Raw genomic sequence first — 22,964 nt, forward strand, 5'->3', positions numbered from 1 at the left:
CTTTGAGTAGTGCACTTGGTTGTTCACATTGCTTGGAAGGAAAAATGGCCAGATGTGCAATTGTATACTGATTCTTGGGCTGTGGCCGATGGTTTGGCTGGATGATCAGGGACTTGGAAGGAACATAATTGGAAAATTGGTGACAAGGTGGTATGGGGAAGAGGTATGTGGATAGATCTTTCTGAATGGGCCAAAGAAGTGAAGATATTTGTGTCTCACGTGAATGCTCACCAAAGGGTGACCTTGAAGACGAAGATTTTAATAATCAAGCGGATTGGATGACTCGTTCTGTGGAAACAAATCCTCTTTCCCCAGCCACTCCTGTCATTGCCCAAATGAGCTCATGAACCAAGTGGCCATGGTGGCAGGGATGGAAGTTACGCATGGGCTCAGCAACATGGACTTCCGCTCACCAAGGCTGACTTGGCTGCAGCCACTGCTGAATGCGCAATCTGCCAGCAGCAGAAACCAACACTGAATACCTGATATGGCACCATTCCTTGAGGCAATCAGCCAGCTACCTTGTTGCAGGTTGATTATATTGAACTGCTTCCATCATGGAAAGGGCAGAGTTTCATTCTTACGGGATAGATGCTTACTCTGGATACAGATTCACCCTTCCTGAGCACAATGCCTCTGCCAAAACTCCAAGGACTCACAAAATGCCTTATCCACTGTCATGATATGCAAACAGCATTGCCTTGGATGAAGGGACTCACTTCACAGCAAATGAAGTATGGCAATGGGTACGTGCTCATGGAATTCACTAGTCTTACCGTATTCCATATCATCCTGAAGCAGCTGGCTTGATAGAACAATGGAATGGCCTTCTAAAGACACCGTTATGGTGCCAGCTAGGTGGCAACACTTTGCAGGGCTGGGTAATGTTCTCCAGGAGGCTGAATATGCTCTAAAACAGTGTCCAATATATGGTGATGTTTCTCCGATAGTCAGGATTCATGGTTCCAGGAATCAAGGGGTGGAGATGGGAGTGGCACTACTATTACCTCTAGTGACCCAGTTGCAAAATGTTTGATTCCTATCCCCGCAACCCTATGCTCTGCAGGTCTAGAGGTCTTAATTCCAAAGGGAGAAGTGTTCCCACCTGGAGACACAAGATAGATTCCACTGAACTGGAAGTTTAGAATGCCACCTGGCCTCATTGGGCTCCTCAAGTCTCTGAATCAACAGGCAAAGAAAGGAGTTAACATATTGGCTGGTATTATTGACCCTGACTACCAAATCAGATTGATGTTGCATAATGGAGGTAAAAAAGAATACATCTGGAATACAGGAGATCCCTTAGGGTGTCTCTTAGTACTACCATGCCCTGTGATTAAAGTCAATGGAAAACTACAGCAACCTATTTCCAACATGACTAATGACCCAGACATTCAGGAATGAAGGTTTTGGTTACCTCACTGGGCAAAGAACCACGACCAGCTGAAGTGCTTACTGAGGGTAAAGGGAATACGGAATGGATGGCATAAGGAGTTCTAAATACCTGTTATGACGTGACCAGTTGCAGAAACAAGGACTATAATTGTTACATGAGTATTTCCTCCTCAAATATTTTTGTTTTCTTCACTTATAAAGATGTAAACAGGGCTAGTACATTTTTGGTTGTACACGTTAGGTGCAAGTATGACTTTTTATTTAGAGATTGTGTATGGTTTAAGGATATGTGTACAGGTGCCAAGTTGATAGGGTGGCCTGGGATGGTTACGGTCGTGTGTCAATCTGGCTGGAGCATGATTCTCAGTGGTTTGGCAGTTATGTAATTATGTAGTTTAGCATTTAGGTAATGGTGTGATTTGGCAGGTATTTAATGATGTAGTCATCCTCCATGATATGTCAGCTATCAGCCAATCAGTTGTGAGTTTCCTCAGAGGTGTGGCCTGCATCCATACATATGTGGATGTTCTGGCAAAACTCGCTTGCTTTGGATCCTGCATCTGGCTCATCATGATCTGCCAGTTCTTGGGACTTGAGCCAGAGGCCTGCCATCTTACCTGCCCATCTTGGATTCATCACTCTTGGCAGCCGGTGAGCCACTTCCCTACTGTCTGACGTTGGGTTTGATCTTGGGTTTGTCAGCCCCCGCAGGTACCTTAAGTCAGAAGCCTCTGGCCTAATGCCTGACCCACAGACTTGGGACTTGCCAGCCTCTACTACCACGATCCATGACCTTGAGATAATCTATGTATGTATATATATGGACACGTCAATGGTTTTGCTTCTCTAGAGAACCCAGCCTAAGACAGATGGTGTCCTTTTAACATGAGATCTGACTTAGCTTCAGGTCAAAGGAAGAAGTGCTGATGGACAGCTGGTGTCAGAACTCAATAGAGAAGTGAAAAGTGGAGGATTGTTATACATTTATAGTTGGTATCAGGAAAAAATGGATTTGATATGTTCACGATTAGTTTCACAATGTCACTGAATTGCACACATAAGGGTGAATTGGCAAGTGTTGTTATACATATTTTTACAATTAAAAAAATGAGGGGAGGAGAATGAGAACACAAATCCAATGAGGTTGGAGAGAGTAGTGTGGAATTCTAAATTTCATCCAAAAATTTAAGTAGGAGTATTAAGAAATTTAAAGGGATGAAAGGCTGGCTTTCACTGGGAAACAGGCTGAGAGTAACACAGTTCAGTATGCAGCCTTATATTCTCTATTTCAGTCCTGCTTCTTAAACCCAGTCTTTACTGTGTCTGGTGTCCCTGACTGCAGAGCATCTTTAGTCCAGTTCTCCAGAGAATAAACCTCTAGTCTCCTCTGGGATGAGTGAAGGTGGTAATGAGACGGAGAACGGCATGAGAGGGAAGCATGTGTGTGTGGTAAACTGCTGCATGGGTAGGTGAGAGGACCTAGAGATCTAAACACAGAATTGCAACCAATCCCCATTTTCAGTCCCTCGTCTTCCATGATGCTCTGTGCCTCCAATGCCTCAGCCTTTCCAGGAACCATCCTCTTGTCCATATACTCTTCTGCACACTCTTCTTCTAAAGTAGTCACCACTCTTGTTTTCTCACTACAAAAAAATTGTTGATATCTTGTGTCTAGTGATGTATCCTCACACAGTCTTTTATCATCCCCCATTTTTTTAAAAATGGTTTGCAAAACAAAATTAAAACAAAGATAAACTCATGTGGTTAACTTTTTCTTTTAGCAAATTAACTTTAAAAGTACTCTTCTCTCTTAAAATCATGTCAGCTAAATTATTAGTTCTTAGAAGCCTATAAATCTCAGTTCTTTTGCAAGGGGAAAAAAAGGAAAACCTAAAAGGATAAGATTTTCTCATCTATAAAATCTAGGTAGTAAAGCATAGGAATTGCATTTCTGTATTTTCATCATGGTTACATAGTTCAATTCAATACAAGAAATCTTTATTGAGTCCCTAATGTGTGCCAGGCACTGTTCTAGGCACTTGTGATACATCAGTGAACAAAACAGTGATCTCTGCCCTTATGCAACTTACATTCTAGTAGGGGGAGAAAGTAGTAAACAGTAAGTATAATAAATATTTAGTATGTTAGGTGATATATGCTACTGAAAAAGAAAAAAGAGCAGGCTATGGGAGTTTAGGGGTGCTGGAGTTTCAGCGTAAGGAACAGGCTGCAATATTACATAACACGGCCAGGATAGGCTTCAATGAGAATGCAACCTATGAGCAAAGATGAGAAGAGTGTAGCACATCTGGAGGAACAGTAAGTGCAAACGCTGTAAAGCAGGAGTGAGGCTGAAGTTCCGGAAAGAGGTCTGGGCTGGAGACACACTTTGGCAGTTATTAGCATAGAGATAGTATTTTGAGCCATAGACTAGATGAGATCACTGAGGCAGAAAAGGTAGAGAGAGAAAAGTGATAGTCATGCCTTTCATTGGAAGATGCAAAGAAAAGCCACAGAAATACAGTAGAATACAAGAAACTGTGTATCCCCACTCTTTTTGTCCACTAAAGTCATACAAGGACTTAAGATTTAGACAGGCCAGTAAAAAATAAATACAGTAATAGGAAAACGTAGACATAATGGTATATAGTCTGGATTTAGTTTTACTTTTGAGTTTGCACTAAAAATGCTCAGACATTGATCTGTTTATTGTATCATTCTGCCACATAAGGCAGTAGTAAGTTGAACTTGATCTATCTCCAATTATGTTTGGAAGAATGCAGTATCTATTTCACTAAGTACAGTGAAGTACTATGGGTCGGCTCCTCTACTTCCTTTCCATATTTACCTGCCTCAATATGGCACTTACAGTCACACTCTTCTGGTGCCTGACCCTCTTTGATGAGCCTTTTGATGCGTTCTTCTGGCCAGTAACTTAGAGACTCTTCTACTAACAGAAAGAGCATTTTCAAATCTAATATTATATGCTAGGCAAAGTAAAAAATAAAATAAAACTGCAGCTACCAACTTCAATATATCTATCCTCAAAAAGGCATCAACATGTATTAAGGAATTATGGTTAATATTTTAAATGTAATAATTGCACTGTGGTTATGTTTTAAAAGAGTGCTTATCTTTTACAGATAGATCCCAAAGCATTTAGGAATGAACAAAAAAGGCATCATTACGGACTGAAGTCTGCATAAATGTCTCCATAAATACACTCTCTCCTCACTTACTGACATGGTTAGGTTCCAAAGACCAGGTGGTTATGTGAAATCAGTGTTATGTGAAAATGGAGGATGGCCACATCAGATTACAAAATGGAGAATGACTACATTATATAATTGCCAAATTACATCATTATGTAACTGCCAAACCACTGAGAATCATGGCCCAGCCAAGCTGACACATAACCTTAACCATCTAAGCCAGCACGTTGGCGTTCGTTATTGCCAGATATACGTCATTAATGGGCAAAATAGTCAGATTTTTCACTATTGTCATAAACGTGAAAATGTCGGATAACGAGACAGTCAATAAGTGAGGAGGGGTAACTCCTACGCCCCCACGACAGCATTACAAGGATGATTTTTTAAAAACTACTGCAATAGTAGAAGAATTGCTAAGGAAATAAGATTTGTGCCATAACTATATACTAATTCTACATTAACCAAAACCAAACTCACTGCTGTTGAGTCAATTCTGATTCATAGAAACCCTATAGGACAGAGTACAACTGCCCCATAGGGTTTCCAAGGCTGTAATCTTTTATGGAAAGCAGACGGCCATATCCTTCTCCTGCAGAGCTGCTGGTAGGTTCAAACTGCCAACCTTTTGGTTAGCAGCCAAGCACTTAACCACAGTACCACCAGGGCTCCTTTTAATTTAACATTAAATGATAATTATTCTGTTGCCATTATTAGATTTACGTACCTTATAGCAGAGGTGGCAAACTACAGCCCTCAGGCCAAACAAAGCCCACCACCTGCTTTTGTAAGTAAAGGTTTTAACTAGAACACAGCTATACCCATTCATTTATGTCAGTGGTTCTCAAGTACGGACAATTTTGCCCCCTAGAGGACATCTGACAATTTCTGGAGACATTTCTGGTTGTCAAAATTGGGGTGGGGGTGCTACTGGCATATAGCACTGGCATCTTGTGGGTAGAGGCCAGAAATGCTGCTGAACATCCTACAATGCACAAGACAAAGTATTATCTTGCCCAAAATATCAACAGTACCAAGGTTGAGATACTTCGGTTTTTGTTATTGTCTCTGGATGATTTCACACTACAATAGCAGAGCTGAGTAGTAATGACAGAGACCATATGGCTTGTAAAGCCTAACATATTTACCATGTGACCCTAACAGAAAATCTGCCGACCATTGTTCTATAAGAAACCACAAAATATAAACAAGTATTTCATGTACAGATTATCTTATCAATTCTAGGAAACTCCCTTTAACATTATTTCCTCTAGAACTGAGTCAACTAACATTTTTATACCCTTTCTAGCCATGTAAAACCAAAAACTAAACCAAACCTGTTGCTGTTGAGTCAATTCCAACTCACAATGACCTACAGGACACAGTAGAACTGCCCCACAGAGTTTCCAAGGAGTGCCTGATGGATTCGAACTACCAACCTTTTGGTTAGCAACCGTAGCTCTTAACCACTATGCCACCAGGGTTTCCAGCCATGTAAAAGGACTATAGTACTAGGCTATACTTTATGTTATTGATGCATTAAAGGGATATTTAAAACTGTGATTTTTTAAAAAGCCAATCAACAAACTGCTCATCAGCCACAATGAAGTTCTCACTGGCCTACAGTGAAATGAGAAAAGTAAAGACAAATCTGGAAGAATTTCATAAAGCTGACTTAATTCAATATAAAGGGCTGTTCTTTATACTGATTATATCCTTCCTACATTTTTAAATATCAAAATGCCCTTTTTCTGAAACAATGCTGATAACAGATGGTAGTTTTTTAATATGGCAAAATCTATACTCGGAAACATTGTGTCAAAACATCTTTTCAAAAAATATTGTGGGTTCTTAAAATCCAAAAGTCAGAACCACTGATTTACAGGTTTTTGCTCCAATGTGGATCCTTTGATGTTGAGTATATTTCATGTATCATTGCTGAAGGTATTTCTTAAATGTGTTTTGCAGTGTCTAATAAGTGATGAACTACAGCTGAAAGCTTTTCCACATTCATTACAATCATAAGGTTTTTCTCCAGTATGAATTCTCTGATGTTTAGCAAAGGATGAATCATGCCTAAAGGCTTTCCCACAATGACTGCATTCATAAGGTTTCACTCCGGTATGGACTCTCAGATGGATAGAAAGATGTATTCTCTGGCTAAAAGCTTTACCACATTCCTTGCATTTATATGGCCTTTCCCCAGTATGAGTTCTCTGGTGTTGAGTTAGGTATGTGCTATGGCTAAAGGTTTTACTGCATACGTTACAAATATAGGGTTTCAAACCACTGTGAATAATCTCATGTTGCCTAAGGTGTCTAATCTGGAAAAACGCTTTTCCACAATCTTTGCATATAAAAGGTTTTTCTCTAACATGAGTTCTCAGATGCTGGATCAGCCCAATGCTCTGGCTGAAGGCTTTCTCACATACACCACATTCATAGGGCTTCTCCCCAGAATGAATTCTAAGATGTTGAGTAAGGGATGAAGGATGCCTGAAGGTTTTACCACATTCCTTACATTCATAGGGTTTTTCACCAGTATGGATTCTCCGATGTGGAATAAGGGATGAACTTTGGCTAAAGGCTTTTCCACATTCCTTACATCTGAAAGGTTTTTCTCCAGTATGAATTCTCATATGCTCAGTAAGGTGAATGAGCTGTTTGAATATTTTTTCACAAATACTACATTCAAAGCTTTTCACTTTTGCATAACTCCTTGTATGATTAATCAAATCTAAATCGTATCTGCTTCTCTTTCCAGATGTGTCATATTTAGGGTCTCTTTTTCTTAGAGGTCCTGGAGTAGCTTTTGAGCTCCCATGAATACTTTTCTCAAATCTGTTTGATTCTTGGCCTCTCTCCTGAGTGAGGGTTTTCTTGCGGATCAAGAGGACTTGCACCTCCCCCATTCCTTGGTTTTCCTGGTGACTTTTGAACTTATCACATTTGGAGACTTTTCCCAAGGTAGAGTACAAAGTGCTTCCTTTTGTGGACCTCTCCATCATCAGGCCATGGTGTAACTCTTTCCATGAAATGTCATTCTTTAAGGTTGACTCTTTGGTTTCTGTTTCATTCTCCAAGTCTGAAACAAATTTTAAAAATACAAGTAACTCATATTCAGGGCACTTTAAAAAATAAATTGCCATGATGATTATGGGGAGTAAAAAAAAATAACATATACTAGGTTCAGGAGGCTTGGACTGCTTTCACGTATGATCCTGCTACCTATAGAGCTGATATGAAAGGAGGGAAAGAAGTGGTGAGGAGAAAGAAGCTGTTAAAAGTACATGAGGTGACTTAACAAAATTGGGAGGACCACATCCATGTGAACTGCAAGGGGAAAGGGACTAAGAAGGAGCACTGTTGTAAGGGCAAAATCAAGAGAGAAGATTAAGGAATATAGGATTCTAGCACCAATATGGGATCTCAAGCCCACGTTTTTGTGCTAAAATTTTATCTCAAATACTTATTAAAATAAAATACTAAACAATAAAGGAATGTGTTCACTAAAAAGGGAAAGCCTGTTCCTATCCATTTCCATTCCTCTCAATCTCTAGATTTGGAATGTATCCGTTAGGACATTGTTATGGATTGAATTATGTCCCCCCAAAATATGTGTTGTAAATCCTAACCTCATGCCACTCGTCTGTCAGTCTGTCATACTGTGGTGGCTTGCGTGTTGTTGTTATGCTGGAAGCTATGCCACTAGTATTTCAGATAACACCAGGGTCACCCATGGTGGACAGGTTTCAGCGGAGCTTCTAGCCTGAGACAGACTAGGAAGAAGGACCTGGAGATTTACTTCTAAAAAAATTGGCCAGTGAAAACCTTATGAACAGCAGAGAATACTGTCTGCTATAGTGCCAGAAGATGAGCCCCTCAGGTTGGAAGGCACTTAAAAGACAACTGGGGAAGAGCTACCTCCTCAAAGTAGAGTCAACCAAAATGACGTGGATGGGATAAAGCTTTCGGGACCTTCATCTGCTGATGTGGCACGACTCAAAAGAAGAAGAAACAGCTGCAAACATCCACTGATAACTGGAACGTAGAATGTACAAAGTATGAATCTAGGAAAACCAGCAGTTGTCAAAAAATAAATGGAACGCATAAAGATCAATATCCTAGGTATTAGTGAGCTGAAATGCATGGTACTGGCCATTTTCAATCAGACATTCATATAGTCTACTGTGCCAGGAATGACAAACTGAAGAAGAATGGCGTCGCATTATTGTCAAAAAGAATACTTCAAGCTATATCTTAAGTACAAAGCTGTTGGCGATAATATCCATACATCTACAAGGAAGACCAGTTAAAATGACGATTATTCAAATTTACACACCAACCACTAATGCAAAGGTGAAGAAATGGAAGATTTTTACCAACTTCTGCAGTCTGAAATTGATTAAACGTGCAATCAAGATGCACTGGTAATTACTGAAAGAACAGTAGTTGGAAAATATGGCCTTGGTGATAGAAACAATGCCGGAGATCGCGTGACAGAATTTTGTAAGACCAACCGACTTCATTGCAAATACCTTTTTTCAAAAACATAAATGGCAACACATGGACCTCACTGGCTGGAATATACAGGAATCAAATAGACTACATCTGTGGAAAGAGATGATGGGGAAGCTCACTGTCATCAGTTAGAACAAGGCCAGGGGCTGACTGCTGAAGAGACCATCAATTGTTCATGTGCAAGTTCAAGCTGAAGCTGCAGAAAATTAAAACGAGTGCACAAAAGCCAAAGTTCGACCTTGAGTATGTGCCACCTGAATTTAGAGACCATCTCAAGAATAGATTTGACACACTGAACGCTAATGACTGACGACCACGTTGTAGGATGACATCAAGGACCTCATACATGAAGAAAGCAAAAGGTCATTAAAAAGACAGGAAAGAAAGAAAAGGCCAAAATGGATGTCAGAAGAAACTCTGAAACTTGCTCTTGAATGTCGAGTAGCTAAAGTGAACGGAAGAAATGATGAAGTAAAAAGCTGAACAGAAGATTTCAAAGGGCAGCTTGAGAAGACAAAGTAAAGTATTACAACAAAATGTGCAAAGACCTGGAGATAGAAAACCAAAAGGGAACAACACACTGGGCATTTGTTAAACTGAAAGAACTGAAGAAAAAACTCAAGCCTCGAGTTGCAACACTGACGGATTTTATAAGCAAGATACTAAATGACCCAGGAAACATCAAAGCAAGATGGAAGGAATACACAGAGTCACTGTACCAAAAAGAATTGGCTGACATTCAACCATTTCAGGAAGTAGCATATGATCAAGAACTGATGGTATTGAAGGAAGAAGTCCAAGTTGCACTGAAGGCATCAGTGAAAAACAAGGCTCCAGGAATTGATGGAATACCAATTGAGATGCTTTGACAAATGGATGCAATGCTGGAAGCCCTCACTAGTCCATGCCAAGAAATTTGGAAGACAACTACCTGGCCAACCAACTGGAAGAGATCCATATTTGTGCCTATTCCAAAGAAAGGTGATCCAACAGAACACGGAAATTACCAAAAAATATCATTAATATCACACGCAAGTAAAATTTTGCTGAAAATCATTCAAAAGCAGTTGCAGCAGTACACTGACAGGGAACTGCCAGAAATCCAAGTCGGATTTCAAAAAGGACATGGAATCAGGGATATCACTGCTGATGTCAGATGGAACTTGGCTGAAAGTGGAAAATACTAGAAAAATGTTTACCTGTGTTTTCCTGACTATGCAAAGGCATTCAACTCTGTGGATCATAACGAATTATGGATAACATTGAGAAGAATGGCAATTCCAGAAAACTTAATTGTGCTCATGAGGAACCTATACACAGACCAAGAGGCAGTCATTTGAACAGAACAAGGGGACACTGTGTGGTTTAAAATCAAGAACAGTGTGCATTAGGGTTGTATCCTTTACCATACCTACTCAATCTGTATGTTAACCAAATTATGAGAAGCTGAACTATATGAAGAAGAATGGGGCATCAAGATTGCAGGAAGACTCATTAATAACCTGAGATATGCAGATGACACAACCTTGCTTGCTAAAAATGAAGAGAACTTGAAGCACTCACTGATGAAGATCAAAGACTACAGCTTTCAGTATGGATTACTAAAGAAAACGAAGATCCTCACAACTGGACCAATAAGCAACATCATGATAAATGGAGAAAAGATGGAAGTTGTCAAGGATTTCCTTTTATGTGGATCCATAATCAACACCCAAGGAATTAGCAGTCAAGAAATCAAATGACATATTGCATTGGGCAAATCTGCTGCAACAGACCTCTTTAAAGTGTTCAAAAGCAAAGATGTCACTTTGAGGACTAAGGTGTGCCTGACTCAAGCCATGGTCTTTTCAATCACCTCATATGCATGTGAAAGCATACATATGAATAAGGAAGACTGAAGAATTGATGCCTCTGAATTATGGTGTTGGCAAGAATACTGAATATACCATGGACTGCCAGAAGAGCAAACAAATCTGTCTTGGAAGAAGTACAGCCAAAATGCTCCTTAAAAGTGAGGATGGCAGACTCTGCCTCACATATTTGGTTGTGTCATCAGGAGGGACCAGTCCCTGGAGAAGGACATCATGCTTGGTAGAGGGTCAGAAAAAAAGAGGAAGACCCTCAATGAAATGGATTGACAGAGTGGCTGCAACAATGGGCTCAAACACAGCAATGATTCTGATGACGGTGTGGGACCAGGCAGCGTTTCATTCTGTTGTACACAGGGTGCTGAGTCGGAACAGACTCGAGGGCACCTAACAACAACATACCTGTGGTTACCTCACCTGAGAATGGGTTGTCTTTGTTATGTTAATGAGGCAGTATCAGATGTACAGTATATCTTCAGTCAAGCAAGCAAGTAAGCAGATGGAGAAAGAGAGATCAAGATCACTCAGGAGCAGAAGCTCAAAAGAGAAAAGGACCGTCCTCTAAAGCCGACAGAGAAAGACTTCCCCTAGATCAGCACCCTGAATTTGGACTTCTAGCCTCCTAAACTGTGAAAAAATAAATTTCTGCTTGTTAAAGCCAGCCACTTGTGGTATTTCTCTTACAGCAGCACCAGATAACTAAGACACACATTTCCCAACAATATGTGTACGTCAATGTGTGCACTTCCGTATGTAGGATTATGGTATACATACAGTTCTGCATCTGTTTTGCTTTATAACTCCAAACAGTTTTTATCTTACGTGCTCCCTTCCATGTCTGTACACTTAGATTTATTTCATTCTTTTTAACAACCATATTGTGTTCTGTTGTATGGACATCCCCTAATTTGACTTTTTCCTACTGAGATATAATTAGGTTGTCTCCAACTTTTTATTATTACAAATCACACTGCAACCTATATCATTATACATAAATTCTTCTACACTCTTGTGTTTCATAGAATTTACTGAACAGGAATTGTTGGGTTGAAGGATATGTGCATTCAGTGAATGAGGGTGGCTTTCCCTGCATAGTTACTGGATCTTATCAATCTTCATAATTTTTGCCTTTATAGAGGTTGAAAATTTCTTGAAACAAAATATTAACTATATTGTAAAATTTTTGAGGACAGGGACTATATCTTCTATCCATAGTATAGTTGGCACATTTCTGGATGAGTGATTTCCCTGGTTTTCACTCTTTCCATTCCTATCCATTTATTTTGGACCCTTCCATTCTAAAGCATCAATTTTTTTAGTAAGGGATGAAGGATGTCTGAAGGTTTTGCCACATTCCTTACATTCATACAGTTTCTTGCCAGTCTGGGTTCTCTCATGTGGAATAAAGGATGAGCTCTGGCTAAAGGCTTTTCACAGCAAAATTGTATGCCCCAGGACTCCTAACCTCACTTCAGCAACAGCACATAAAAAGTGTTCAGTAATTGCTGGATAAACTTTGGAGCAGAATTAAAAAGGAAGCAGAGATGTTTATATTACTTACTGCAGAGAACAGGGATCACTTTTCAGAGTAAGAACAAGATAAATGTGATGTTTCAAGTGGCCAAACCTGGCAGCAGCATTCAAGATGATTCAGAAAAAGAAAAGACATCAACAAATGCAATTAAATTTTAGTAATTCAGGCATGAAATGACGGGAACTTGGCTTAGCATCAACAGAAATGAACAGCAGAAGTGGATCTAACAGGTTATGTCAAAGAAGAAACCATGGGGAATGAGGGAAAGACTGAGAGCCAAAAACATGATATATTCTTGCTGATACCATGATTTTTAACCTTGGGACAGGTAAGTTAAGATGACAAACTTGTTTGGGACAAAAGATGGTTTCCATTTTTGGACATACTGGGTTTGAAGTGACAACAGCACACCTATATAGAGGTGTCCTCAATGCCATGGGTATACAGGAATAGAGTTCATATGGGTATATAAAACCAAGATGAAAATACAGAAAATACAGGCATTGAAGGGATAATTGAAACCATCACAATGCACTGATGGGAGTTTGTATAGAAACAGAATAGCAGTGCAAAAGACAGAGGTTCCTCAGGGATTATGGCAGAGACTGGTAGTTATCCACTGAAATCTGTTCTCCTCATTTTCGGGTACACATTAGACTGTATTTCCCAATCTCCATTAGATTTGGTTGAACAAAGTGACAAAAGTCTCCCCTGTATGGGAATGAGAGTAAAAGTGATGTGAATCACTCCAGGCCAAGCTCATAAAAACCTCCCAAATAAGCTCCTCTGTGCTCTTCTACTGCTGGCTAAATGCAGATGATGACGAGGCCCTAAGGGATGGGGCAGCCATAGTGTGCCTGGGTCCCTGAATTGCCAGCTGGAGAAGAACTGTGCACTGATCTAAACAATTCCCCCAGACCAGTATATGAGTGAAAAACCAAATTTTAGAGTCTACTCGGTACAGTAGGTTAGTTTATCTCAACAAAGGCAGAAATGATACATCTGCATTAAAAAAGTATATTGATGAGAAGCAATGAAAAACCAAAAAGAGACAAAGAGACAAAAATTATTAAACTAGTTGGTTGAGGAAAGAAGGTGGTGAGGTCTGTATAATCTAATGCTGCTGTGTAGAACAGCACCATAAGAACACAAACTGTGGCATCAGAATCACACTTGAATTCCACCAAGTAGTAGCTAACTAACTATACAACTTTCTAAACATATAAGCCTTCTTTTCCTCATCTATAAAATGGAATAATGTAGGCAGAGGACCTTACAAAGAGACCAACTCAGTAAATAGTTGTCATTATTATTGTTCTTGGGAGCAATGGTAGTTCAGCGGTAGAATTCTTGCCTTTCATGTGGGAGACACAGGATCAATTCCCAGCCAATGCACCTAAAGTGCAGCCACTACTCCTCTGTCAGTTGAGGCTTGCATATTACTATGATGCTCAACAGGTTTCAGCAGAACTTCCATACTAAGACAGACTAGGCAGAAAGGCCTGGTGATCTACTTCTGAACATCAGTCAATGAAAACCCTATGGATCACAATGGTCCAATCCTGTTGTGCATGGGGTCACCGTGAGTTGGGGGTCAACCTGACAGTAGGTAACAACAACAACATTATTGTTCTTAGAAGTTGAGAAGACTATTAAAAGTCACTGGATTTGATAAGAAGGCATTCTGTGGTGATTTTTAAGAGTCATAAATTATCTGGTACAAAAAGTTAAATTGTACAAATTAAAAAGAATCAGAACTGAAGTTGTAATCACAGAACAAGATGTCCAAAAAAATTAAAAATGGAATGATTGAAAGTGAGACCCATGTTAAAAGGACATAGGAACCCAGTGACAAGCACTGTATTTAATGAGGAAAGACCCATGTATATCTGAATGCACAGGGGAAACTGATCAGGGCAAGGTTTGAATGCTCAAGAGGGAAAATCATGATAGTCAGGAAAAACAATGAAGAAGGTTAACCTTAATGAGAAGGGCACCTCTTTTCCTCTGACTCCAGAGAGACTAATAATTAGTAAGATGCAAGCACAGGGAAGAAGTAACAGAGGAGGTGGAATCAGGTTTCTTGTGTGTCCACAGCCAAATGGCTTCAGCCATTCCCAAAGCCTAGGAAAGGCTTTGAGGGGAACTCTCTGGAAAACATCACAAAGACCCCATCTGCCTTGCTCTTACCTGAAACTGGACCTCCTGAAATTTCTCTCTCCGACATCCATGGTTCTTCTCCCTTCTCTAACTGGGAAATCACACCAGGTTTGGAAAGCTGATATCCTGCTCATGGAGAAAAGAAGACTGTATGTGCTGAGGTCAAGGAGACATCCCAAGAATTTTCATAGTCCTTTGGTATTCAGGCCCTCTGAAGGACAGAGTAGAAAGACCAGGGCAGAAAGGACCACAGCAATCCTGACTTGATGTTGAGAAGGAACTAGAAATCCCTGACACAGAACCCAAAGCCCAAGCATAGCACTTACTTTAGAAATAAAGATTATTTTCAAAAGATATATTCTAGTTATAAGGGGAACCAATCCTTACCCACTGAGACCAGGTTCCCATAGTTCTCCAGCATCACCTCCCGGTACAGATTCTGGTGAGCGGGGGCTAGCTGCCTCCACTCCTCCTGGGTGAATTCCACAGATACGTCCTTGAAGGTTAACAGTTCCTAGAACATCAAATATGTTCTTTTTCAGCCAGAGTTCAGCAAGTTGTTCTGACCCTGTCTAGATGCTGAGAGATTCTAGTCAAATTTCCCTGGATACTCCTCAGTAATTGTTTGGCTGACTCCCTGCTGGAAGTTACAAAACAATTCACCGAGCATGTAAGTTGTCTTTTGCAACTTACAATTTTGGTGGAAGGGAAAACACTCATGAAATATATTAAGGAAGGTCACAGAGCAGTATATAGTAATTTAGCTTAAAGACAAAGTTCAGAAGTATTTGAGAAAGGGCAGAGGTTCAAAAGGGGCCAAGGCCATGAGAGAAGACAAGAGACCTTTGTTGGGCTGAAAGAATTGGTTAAAATCAGAACAATTTTAATAAGAGTCCTTAGTTGGGTATTTCTGTTAAGGAGAAAAGTATGAGAACATAGTATTTGAAGGAAGCATGAATTCTGCCTAGTATGGAAGATCCCTTGACCAAAGCAGACACTATGTTGTGAAGTACAATGAGAACATTTTATATTTGATCTACTCCCATTTCAAAGAGATACCTTAGCTGTTAGAATTTTGTGAAAGGAAAGTGCCAGAAGGCTGAGATAATAATAAATTCCTTAAGTATGGACAGTATCTTAAAACTTCTTATGTATTGTAAATAATTCTGGAATGCATTTCAGGCCTATCAGGCTGACATTAGCATTCACATTTATCGGATGAAGAAATGGAATTTGAGTAAGGTTAAGCACATGAGATTAAATCCTGTACTATGACACAATACAGGGGTAACTAGCACAACTTGTACAAGGAAAGGTCATGGAAGCTCCATAGACATATCCAAACTCCCTGAGGGACTGAATTGCTGGGCGGAGGGCTGTGGGGACCATGGTCTCGGGGAACATCTAGCTCAATTGGCATAACACAGCTTATAAAGACAATGCTCTACATTCTACCTTGGTGAGTAGTGTCTGGGGTCTTAAAAGCCTGTGAGCAGCCATCTAAGATACTCCACTGGTCTCATCCCTTTGGGAGCAAGGGAGAATGAAGAGAACAGGATACAAGGAAAAGATTAGTCCGAAGGACTAATTGTCCACAGCTGCCAAGGCCTCCACCGGACTGACTCCAGTACAGCTAGATGGTGCCCGGCTACCACCACTGACTGCTCTGACCAGGATCACAACAGAGGGTTCTGGACAGAGCTGGAGAAGGATGTAGAACAAAATTCTAACACACACACAAAAAGACCAGATTTACTGGCCTAAAGGAGACTGGAGAAACCCCGAGAGTATGGTCCCCAGACAACCTTTTAGCTCAGTGGTAAAGTTATCTCCGAGGTTCACCGTTCAGCCTGGGAGTGGACAGCCCCGTAAAACCAAATGAGACTAACGAGGTACAGCAGTCCAGTGACAAGGGCCAGAAGGCAGACGGGGACAAGGAAGCTGGTGATAGGGAACACAAGGTTGAGTAAGGATACTGTTGATGTGTTGTGAGATTGTTAACCATTGTCAGAGGGCAACATTTGTGTAACTGTTAAATGAGAAACTATTTTGTTCTATAAGCCTTCATCTTAAGTGAGAATAACAGCACAATTGGAAGAGCGTAGTCAATGTCACTGAACTGTGCATGTAGAAATTTTTGAAATAGTGTATCTTTGGCTATGTGTATTTTCACCAAAAAAAAAAGGTTGAGAAGTTAGGTTAGAGGGTTGATATGTTGTGGGGTTGTTAACCAATGTCATAAAACAATATGTGTACTACTGTTTCATTAGAAACTATTTGTTCTGTAAGCCTTCACTTGAAGTACAACAAAAAAATAAATTAAAAAAAAAAAAATCCTGTACTATGTGATTCTGGAAGCCAAGATCACTCCATTTTAGAACTGATTCTCTAATAATGTCTCCCTCTGTCTTAGTTAGGAGCCCTGGTGGCACAGTGGTTAACCACTTGGCTGCTAACCAAAAGGTCCGTAGTTTGAATCCACCAGCCACTCCTTGGAAGCCCTATGGGGCAGCTCTACCCCGTCATATAGGGTTGCTATGAGTCAGAATCATGTGGATCAAAATTCAAAAGGTCCTTAGTTATTTAATGCTGCTATAGCAGAAATACCATAAATGGGTGGCTTTAACAAACAGAAATTTATTTTCTCACAGTTTAGAAAGCTAGAAGTCCGAACTCAGGGTGCCAGCTCTCTCTGTTGAGAGGCAGCTTTCTCTCTGTTGGCTCTGGAGGAAGGTCCTTGTCTCTCTGAGCTTCTGTTCCTGAGTGATCTTCATATGGCTTGGCATCTCTCTTCCTTCATCTCTGCTTACTCGCTTGCTTATTTAATCTCTTTTTTTGTCTCAAAAGAGATTGACTCGAGACACACTCTAATCCTGGCTATTAACGTAACAAAATCCCAAATGGAATTATAACCACAGGCATAGAAGTTAGGATTTACAACACATATTTTTTGGGGACACAATTCAATCCATAACACCCTCTGTACAGGTTTTCTCTGACTATAATTTTCCTTTTGTTTCTCTTATGCTTCTGAGGTTTGGTAGTGATAGAGTTCTGCCAGCTCTACTGGTTTTTTTGCTTAGCTTATTTAAGATATACATTGTTAAACTGCTCTTATAAGTTTCCCTTCCTTCTGTGCTCAGCCTATTTAGTTTGTGCCCTTCATGACCTGCCAGTATATTCTCTACTTATTGCTCTTTTCAGCTACAGTTTTGAGTTCTACTCCAGGACTCAATCAAAAGTCCTTTCTTAAAGGTCACTAGTGAAGTATATAAATCTCTAATATCAGAACCTGACTGTTCATGTTTAAATGTTGCCTAAAATATTTTACATCTGCCTTTCCCCAGATGATATCCATGTGTTTTTAAGGGCAAGAAGTACATTGCACACTTTTTTCACACACAGCCCCAGCGCTGGCAAAATTTTTAAATTTGTTGGATAAATGGACAGGGTTTGTCTAGGAACAAGGTTGCTGAGGAAGGTCACTACCAGTGGGGGAAATTACTTGCGCAGTCAACCCATGTGGCCTGGTTTCCTGAAGAAGGTCAGGCTAAGAAAATCCACTCCAGGTCGAGTCAGAGAAAGTCAAAGTCCAGGGCTCTTAAAATCCGAGAAACAATTTCAAGATAGTGACAGGAAACTCCAACCCACCTGGTATTCTGCTGTTGGGGGCCCAGGGATCACTTTATTCTCTATACTTTCTCCCTGAGTCTCATCAGCATCCTCGGATAGCAGAGCTGGGAAAGGAAAAGAGCCATGAGGTTTGCATCTCCCAAATCCCCCAACAGAAAAACTGCCTACAGTCCTGGTGAATGTGGCTCCTCCCCAACACAACCAGAGAGGCAGACATTTAGAGGGACAACAGCAGCCTGAAGCCTTCTCAATGTGGAAGACCTGCAGCATGTTCTCTGGGCTTCACTATTTCCCAGTGGTCAATGCTGGTCCAGAAGCGCAGATTTATCATGCCACTCCTTTACTCAAAAATCTTCAGTGGTTCCCTACCAACAAGAAAGGGAAATCCATACACTTCACCATGGACTTCAAGACCCTCCATAACCCGGCCGAAGCTTTTTCTCTAAATGTTATCTCCTTTTAAATAACATACTTCATCACTGAATACACACACCCACACACATCCTAAACTTCAGTAAAACCAAACTACCTTGATAGTACCCACCTCAGTACTTTTCTGCCAAGTCTTAATAGTGAAAAACTGAGTAATATCCTTCAGCATCAGTTCAAGTGAAGTTTTCTCAGACACCTTTAATGAGCAGACTTCCTCTCCCCTGTACTCCCAAAAAGCTCAGTTTTTATACCCCCTACTGTGGCATCTATCTCAGACTGCCTCCTATTATATTTATTTATCTCTCTCAACTGAGTATTAGTATAGTATACGGGTAGAACTGTGTCTTGTTTACCTTTTTTCCATCTGCTAAAGTACTAAGTATAATCCTTGCAGGATTGCTAGAATTAAAAGAAATACTGGCTGAATTTGAGGCAATTAATATAAACTAGGAATTAAAGTACATGAATTGCTATCCTTGCATTTGTTTATAACTTTTTATCATGAATACTGAATACTCATAAATCTATATTCAACAATCGTTAACATTTTGCTATATGTATCTACCTATATATTTTTTAATCATTTCAAAGTTGCAGACATGATATTCATCCCTAAATAATTCAAATAGGATCTTCTCCTACATAACCATAATACCATTTATAGCACCTAAGAAAACTGACAATAGTATCATGTAAATATTCAGTCCACGCTCAGATTTTCCCTACTATCACCAAACTGCCTTTTATTCTGGATTTTTTTCAAACCAGGAACCAATAAAATTCACATATCCAAACTGGTTGTTACATCTAGTCTCTTTTATTCTAGAACAGTACCTCCCCTTTTTTCATGACATTAACTTTTTAAGAGACCACCACGATCTGATTGTATCCTCATGGTGGGGTTTACCTTATTTCTCCATCTCCTGTATTTTCTGTAAACCAGAAGTTCGGTCTTTAACCTTAATTTAGATTTAGGTTAAACATTTTTGGCAGGAATACTTCATGGATGATACCATGTGCTTCAAACTGTTATCATCCAGAAGACACAAAATGTCAGGTTGTCCCATACTGAGACAGTGAAGATGGTGACCACCAGGTCTCACCATTGGAAAAGTATGCTCTTTCCTTTGCATTTAGCAACTCATCTGTCGGGGCAATACTTTGACACCATGTGAATATCCTGTTCCCGACCAATTTTTTCTACACTTATTAACAGGTATTTTCTGTGAAGCGCTTCCCCTCACCAACAGGAGATGAACTAAAAGGCAGGGTAGATGCATCAGTCACTCCCATAATAATCTATCTGCAAACTAAGGAATTGGTGACAATGCCGACAAATGAGTATTCCTCCCTTTCTTTCTCTATTTGAAGTGTCATCATGAACTTGTGAAATTTTATTTATTCAAGGTGTTACAATCAATTTGGCCATTAAAAATGTCCCAAATTTGCCCAGTGGGGCCCCTTGAACTTGGCTCCTGAATTCTTTCGATAAATTACTGTTAGTCTTTGAGGTCTTCCTTGCCTTCTGGCATAAAATACTCTAGGCTCACCTGGTAATTTCCCTGCTGTCCTCTACTTCTGTCCAAGTACCTGTGTGACCCTGGGCAAGTTCACATTTCCTCACTGTAAAATAAGGATAATCAGGCAAGTCCTTCCTGCTACACATGTCCATGAGGAAGATGAAAAGTAACACATATGGTCATGACACTGAAATATTGGTTTTAGACTGAACTGACCACAATTATCCAGGAAAACCTCAGAGCAAGAGCCATAACCAAGAACTTGACAGCCCTTCTTTTTCCCAACTGTCTCCCCAAGAGATGCCTCCACCCAGGTGTCTACCTTCCTTCTCACATGAGGAAACTGCCTTTCCTCTACCCCACCCATCAGTCTAATTCTCACCTCCTTCAAATATTTTAGTCACATCCTCCCACAGGGGCATCCCCTCCTTGGCCTTCTTTGGATGGTGCAACTTCACCCAGGTGCTGGCCTCAGTGGGCAAGGTGATCAGGAGCTGCTGCAGCATGATGAAGCCCGCACTCCCCTCTGGCTTCAGCCCAAAAGGAGGAGTACTCTGACTGTGCTTGTCCACTTCTGATTAGGACACTGGCAGAGCCTCTGGCTAGACAGAGGCTTCCCAGATGTAGGGCTTCCTCTGATCATCAACTCCTGCTCCTCAATGTCCTCCACTCTCAGGGACCTGGGGACCATACAATATCAAAATCTTGGGTCTTTTTTCAGTCAGTGACTCTCAAGGAACATCTCCCATCCTGGGCTCCATCTGTCTCCTCAGCAGGCAGCCAGAGGCTCCAGGTATTCATACTGAGCAGCCACCTCTGGAGATGCTGGGCAGAAAATATTAGAATCATAAAATATTAGAGTCATAAAATACTAGAGTCAGTCAAAACCAAAAACCAAACCTGTTGCCATAGGACCCCATGTGTTCCAGAGTAGAACTCCTCCATAGCATTTTCTTGGCTATAATCTTTAAAGAAGCAGATCACCAGACCTTTCGTCCACAATGCTATGTAGGTTGAACCACCAACCTTTAGGTTAGCAGTTGAGAAGCACAAGCTTTTCATGCCACCTGGGGACCTTGAAGGTTCAGTCACACAGTCAGAATTCGCGAAACTGCACAAATCACTGAAAAAAAAATTTACAAAAGGTATGCGGAGACTGAGGATATACACAGCCCTCATGGTCCCAAATACTGTGCTGCTGTCACGGAGCATAAAAAGGTGAATAAACCCCAATTCTTTGATTTAAGCAGTATTATGTTTAAAACAGTACCAGATTTGGAATAAAAAAGTATCTAGGTTTGAATCCCTGCTCCTTTACTTGTTGACCGTGGCAAGTCACCTAACCCCTCTACTCAGGTTCCCTGCTCCCTAAGTGGAGAGGATAAACCTCTCTCCCAGGGCTGGGACCGGACGGCCCGGCGCAGCCCTGCCCTGCCCTGCCCTGCCCTGCCCTGCCCTGCCCTGCCCTGCCCTGCCCTCGGGGCCTTTGTCTGAGCCCGACTCCGGGGCCGCTGGGCGAACCGCACGCGACGCGGCAACCGCAGGCGAGGTGGGGCTCGCGCTTCCCTGCTCGCCCCCCTCCCCAAATCCCGCAAGCCCCCAACTCACCCCTCTCACCGGCTCGGACCGCAAAACCTCGCCCTCCCGCCGCAACCGGCTAGTGTCCGCGCAGCTCTCTACCGCCGCGGGTGATGCTCCCAGATAAAGCCGCGGCGGGCGGCCCAGAATCCAGTGCGCCTGCGCGACATCGGCCTCCGCGCATCGTTCCCAGTGTCCTCTGGGGCAAGCCTTTTCCCGGTTCCAAGGCCCCTCCCGGGATTCTCGGACGAATTGCTGCCGCCCTTCCTCCTTGGGGGCATCCGGATATCCGAACCCAATTTGAACCAGTCCCGCTCCTGCGGAAGGAGATGGACCCTACTTTTTTTGTGTCCCCAGAGACTGCCGAATAGAACCACTTTCTTCTGCCAAGATTATGAAAGAGATTGTTTCTATGTGGAGATTTGAAACCCTTGACAAACGGGAAAGATCAGTCATTTCTTCGTTGAAACAACATTCGTGTTAAAGAATCCATACCACTTTTATTTAATAATATGAAGGTAGAAAAAGACTGGAAAGGGAATGGAATCCAGGCTTTTATTAAAAGAATACCACTATGAGGTAGGTTTTTGTTTGTTTGGTTTTTTTTTTTTAGTATTCAATAAAAGTTCTTACGTTTACTGCTTTTCTTATAGTTCTGAAATGCTAGAAAATAAACAACAACAAAATAATTATTACCCATAATCTCACCAGATAACCATTGTTAACACAGCCTTTCCTACACACACACACACGATTTATGTTTTTTCATGCATTTTTATATATTTTCTACAAAAGTGTAGTTATACTGTACATGCTGTTTTATTGCTGGGTTTTCTTCCCTCAAAAAAATAGGATTGCATCATTCCAAATATACTTCTACATCAATACCCACCACCCACTCAGTGCAGTCGATTCCGACCCATAGCGACCCTATAGGACACAGTAGAACTGCCTGGTAGGGTTTCCAAGGCTGTAAATTTTTGCCGAAGAAAGCTGCCGCATATCTGTCCCTTGGAGCACCTGGTGGGTTGAGACTGCTGTTGGGTTACCAGCCGAGGGCCTAACCACTGCAACACAACACCAGGGCTCCTTCTACATCAATAGCTTATAAAAA

General features: G+C 41.1%; 1 protein-coding gene across 1 annotated transcript; it reads right to left on the bottom strand.

Moving 5' to 3' along the window:
• Window positions 1-5,201: 5,201 nt before the first annotated feature.
• Window positions 5,202-21,259, bottom strand: ZFP69B (ZFP69 zinc finger protein B). The gene is made up of 5 exons (XM_004371890.2): window positions 20,655-21,259; window positions 18,339-18,424; window positions 15,075-15,201; window positions 14,718-14,813; window positions 5,202-7,689 (listed from the first exon to the last, which is right to left on the bottom strand). The coding sequence occupies exons 1-5, from the start codon at window positions 20,776-20,778 to the stop codon at window positions 6,530-6,532; spliced, it is 1,593 nt and encodes a 530-aa protein (XP_004371947.1). The 5' UTR covers window positions 20,779-21,259; the 3' UTR covers window positions 5,202-6,529.
• Window positions 21,260-22,964: the final 1,705 nt, after the last annotated feature.

The sequence above is a fragment of the Trichechus manatus genome, unplaced genomic scaffold (assembly GCF_000243295.1).
Source record: "Trichechus manatus latirostris isolate Lorelei unplaced genomic scaffold, TriManLat1.0 scaffold00015, whole genome shotgun sequence".
In the NCBI taxonomy this organism is placed as follows: domain Eukaryota; kingdom Metazoa; phylum Chordata; class Mammalia; order Sirenia; family Trichechidae; genus Trichechus; species Trichechus manatus.

Bases quoted from the DNA above. Each gene is read 5' to 3' on its own strand.
- ZFP69B (XM_004371890.2), bottom strand. From the start codon at position 20,778: ATGCTGCAGCAGCTCCTGATCACCTTGCCCACTGAGGCCAGCACCTGG. The intron at 14,814-15,074 runs GTAAGGATTGGT...CTCCATGAGCAG, and splicing joins TGGGAACCTGGTCTCAGTGG to GATATCAGCTTTCCAAACCT. The intron at 7,690-14,717 runs GTAAGAGCAAGG...AATTTGTTTCAG, and splicing joins TTCAGGAGGTCCAGTTTCAG to ACTTGGAGAATGAAACAGAA.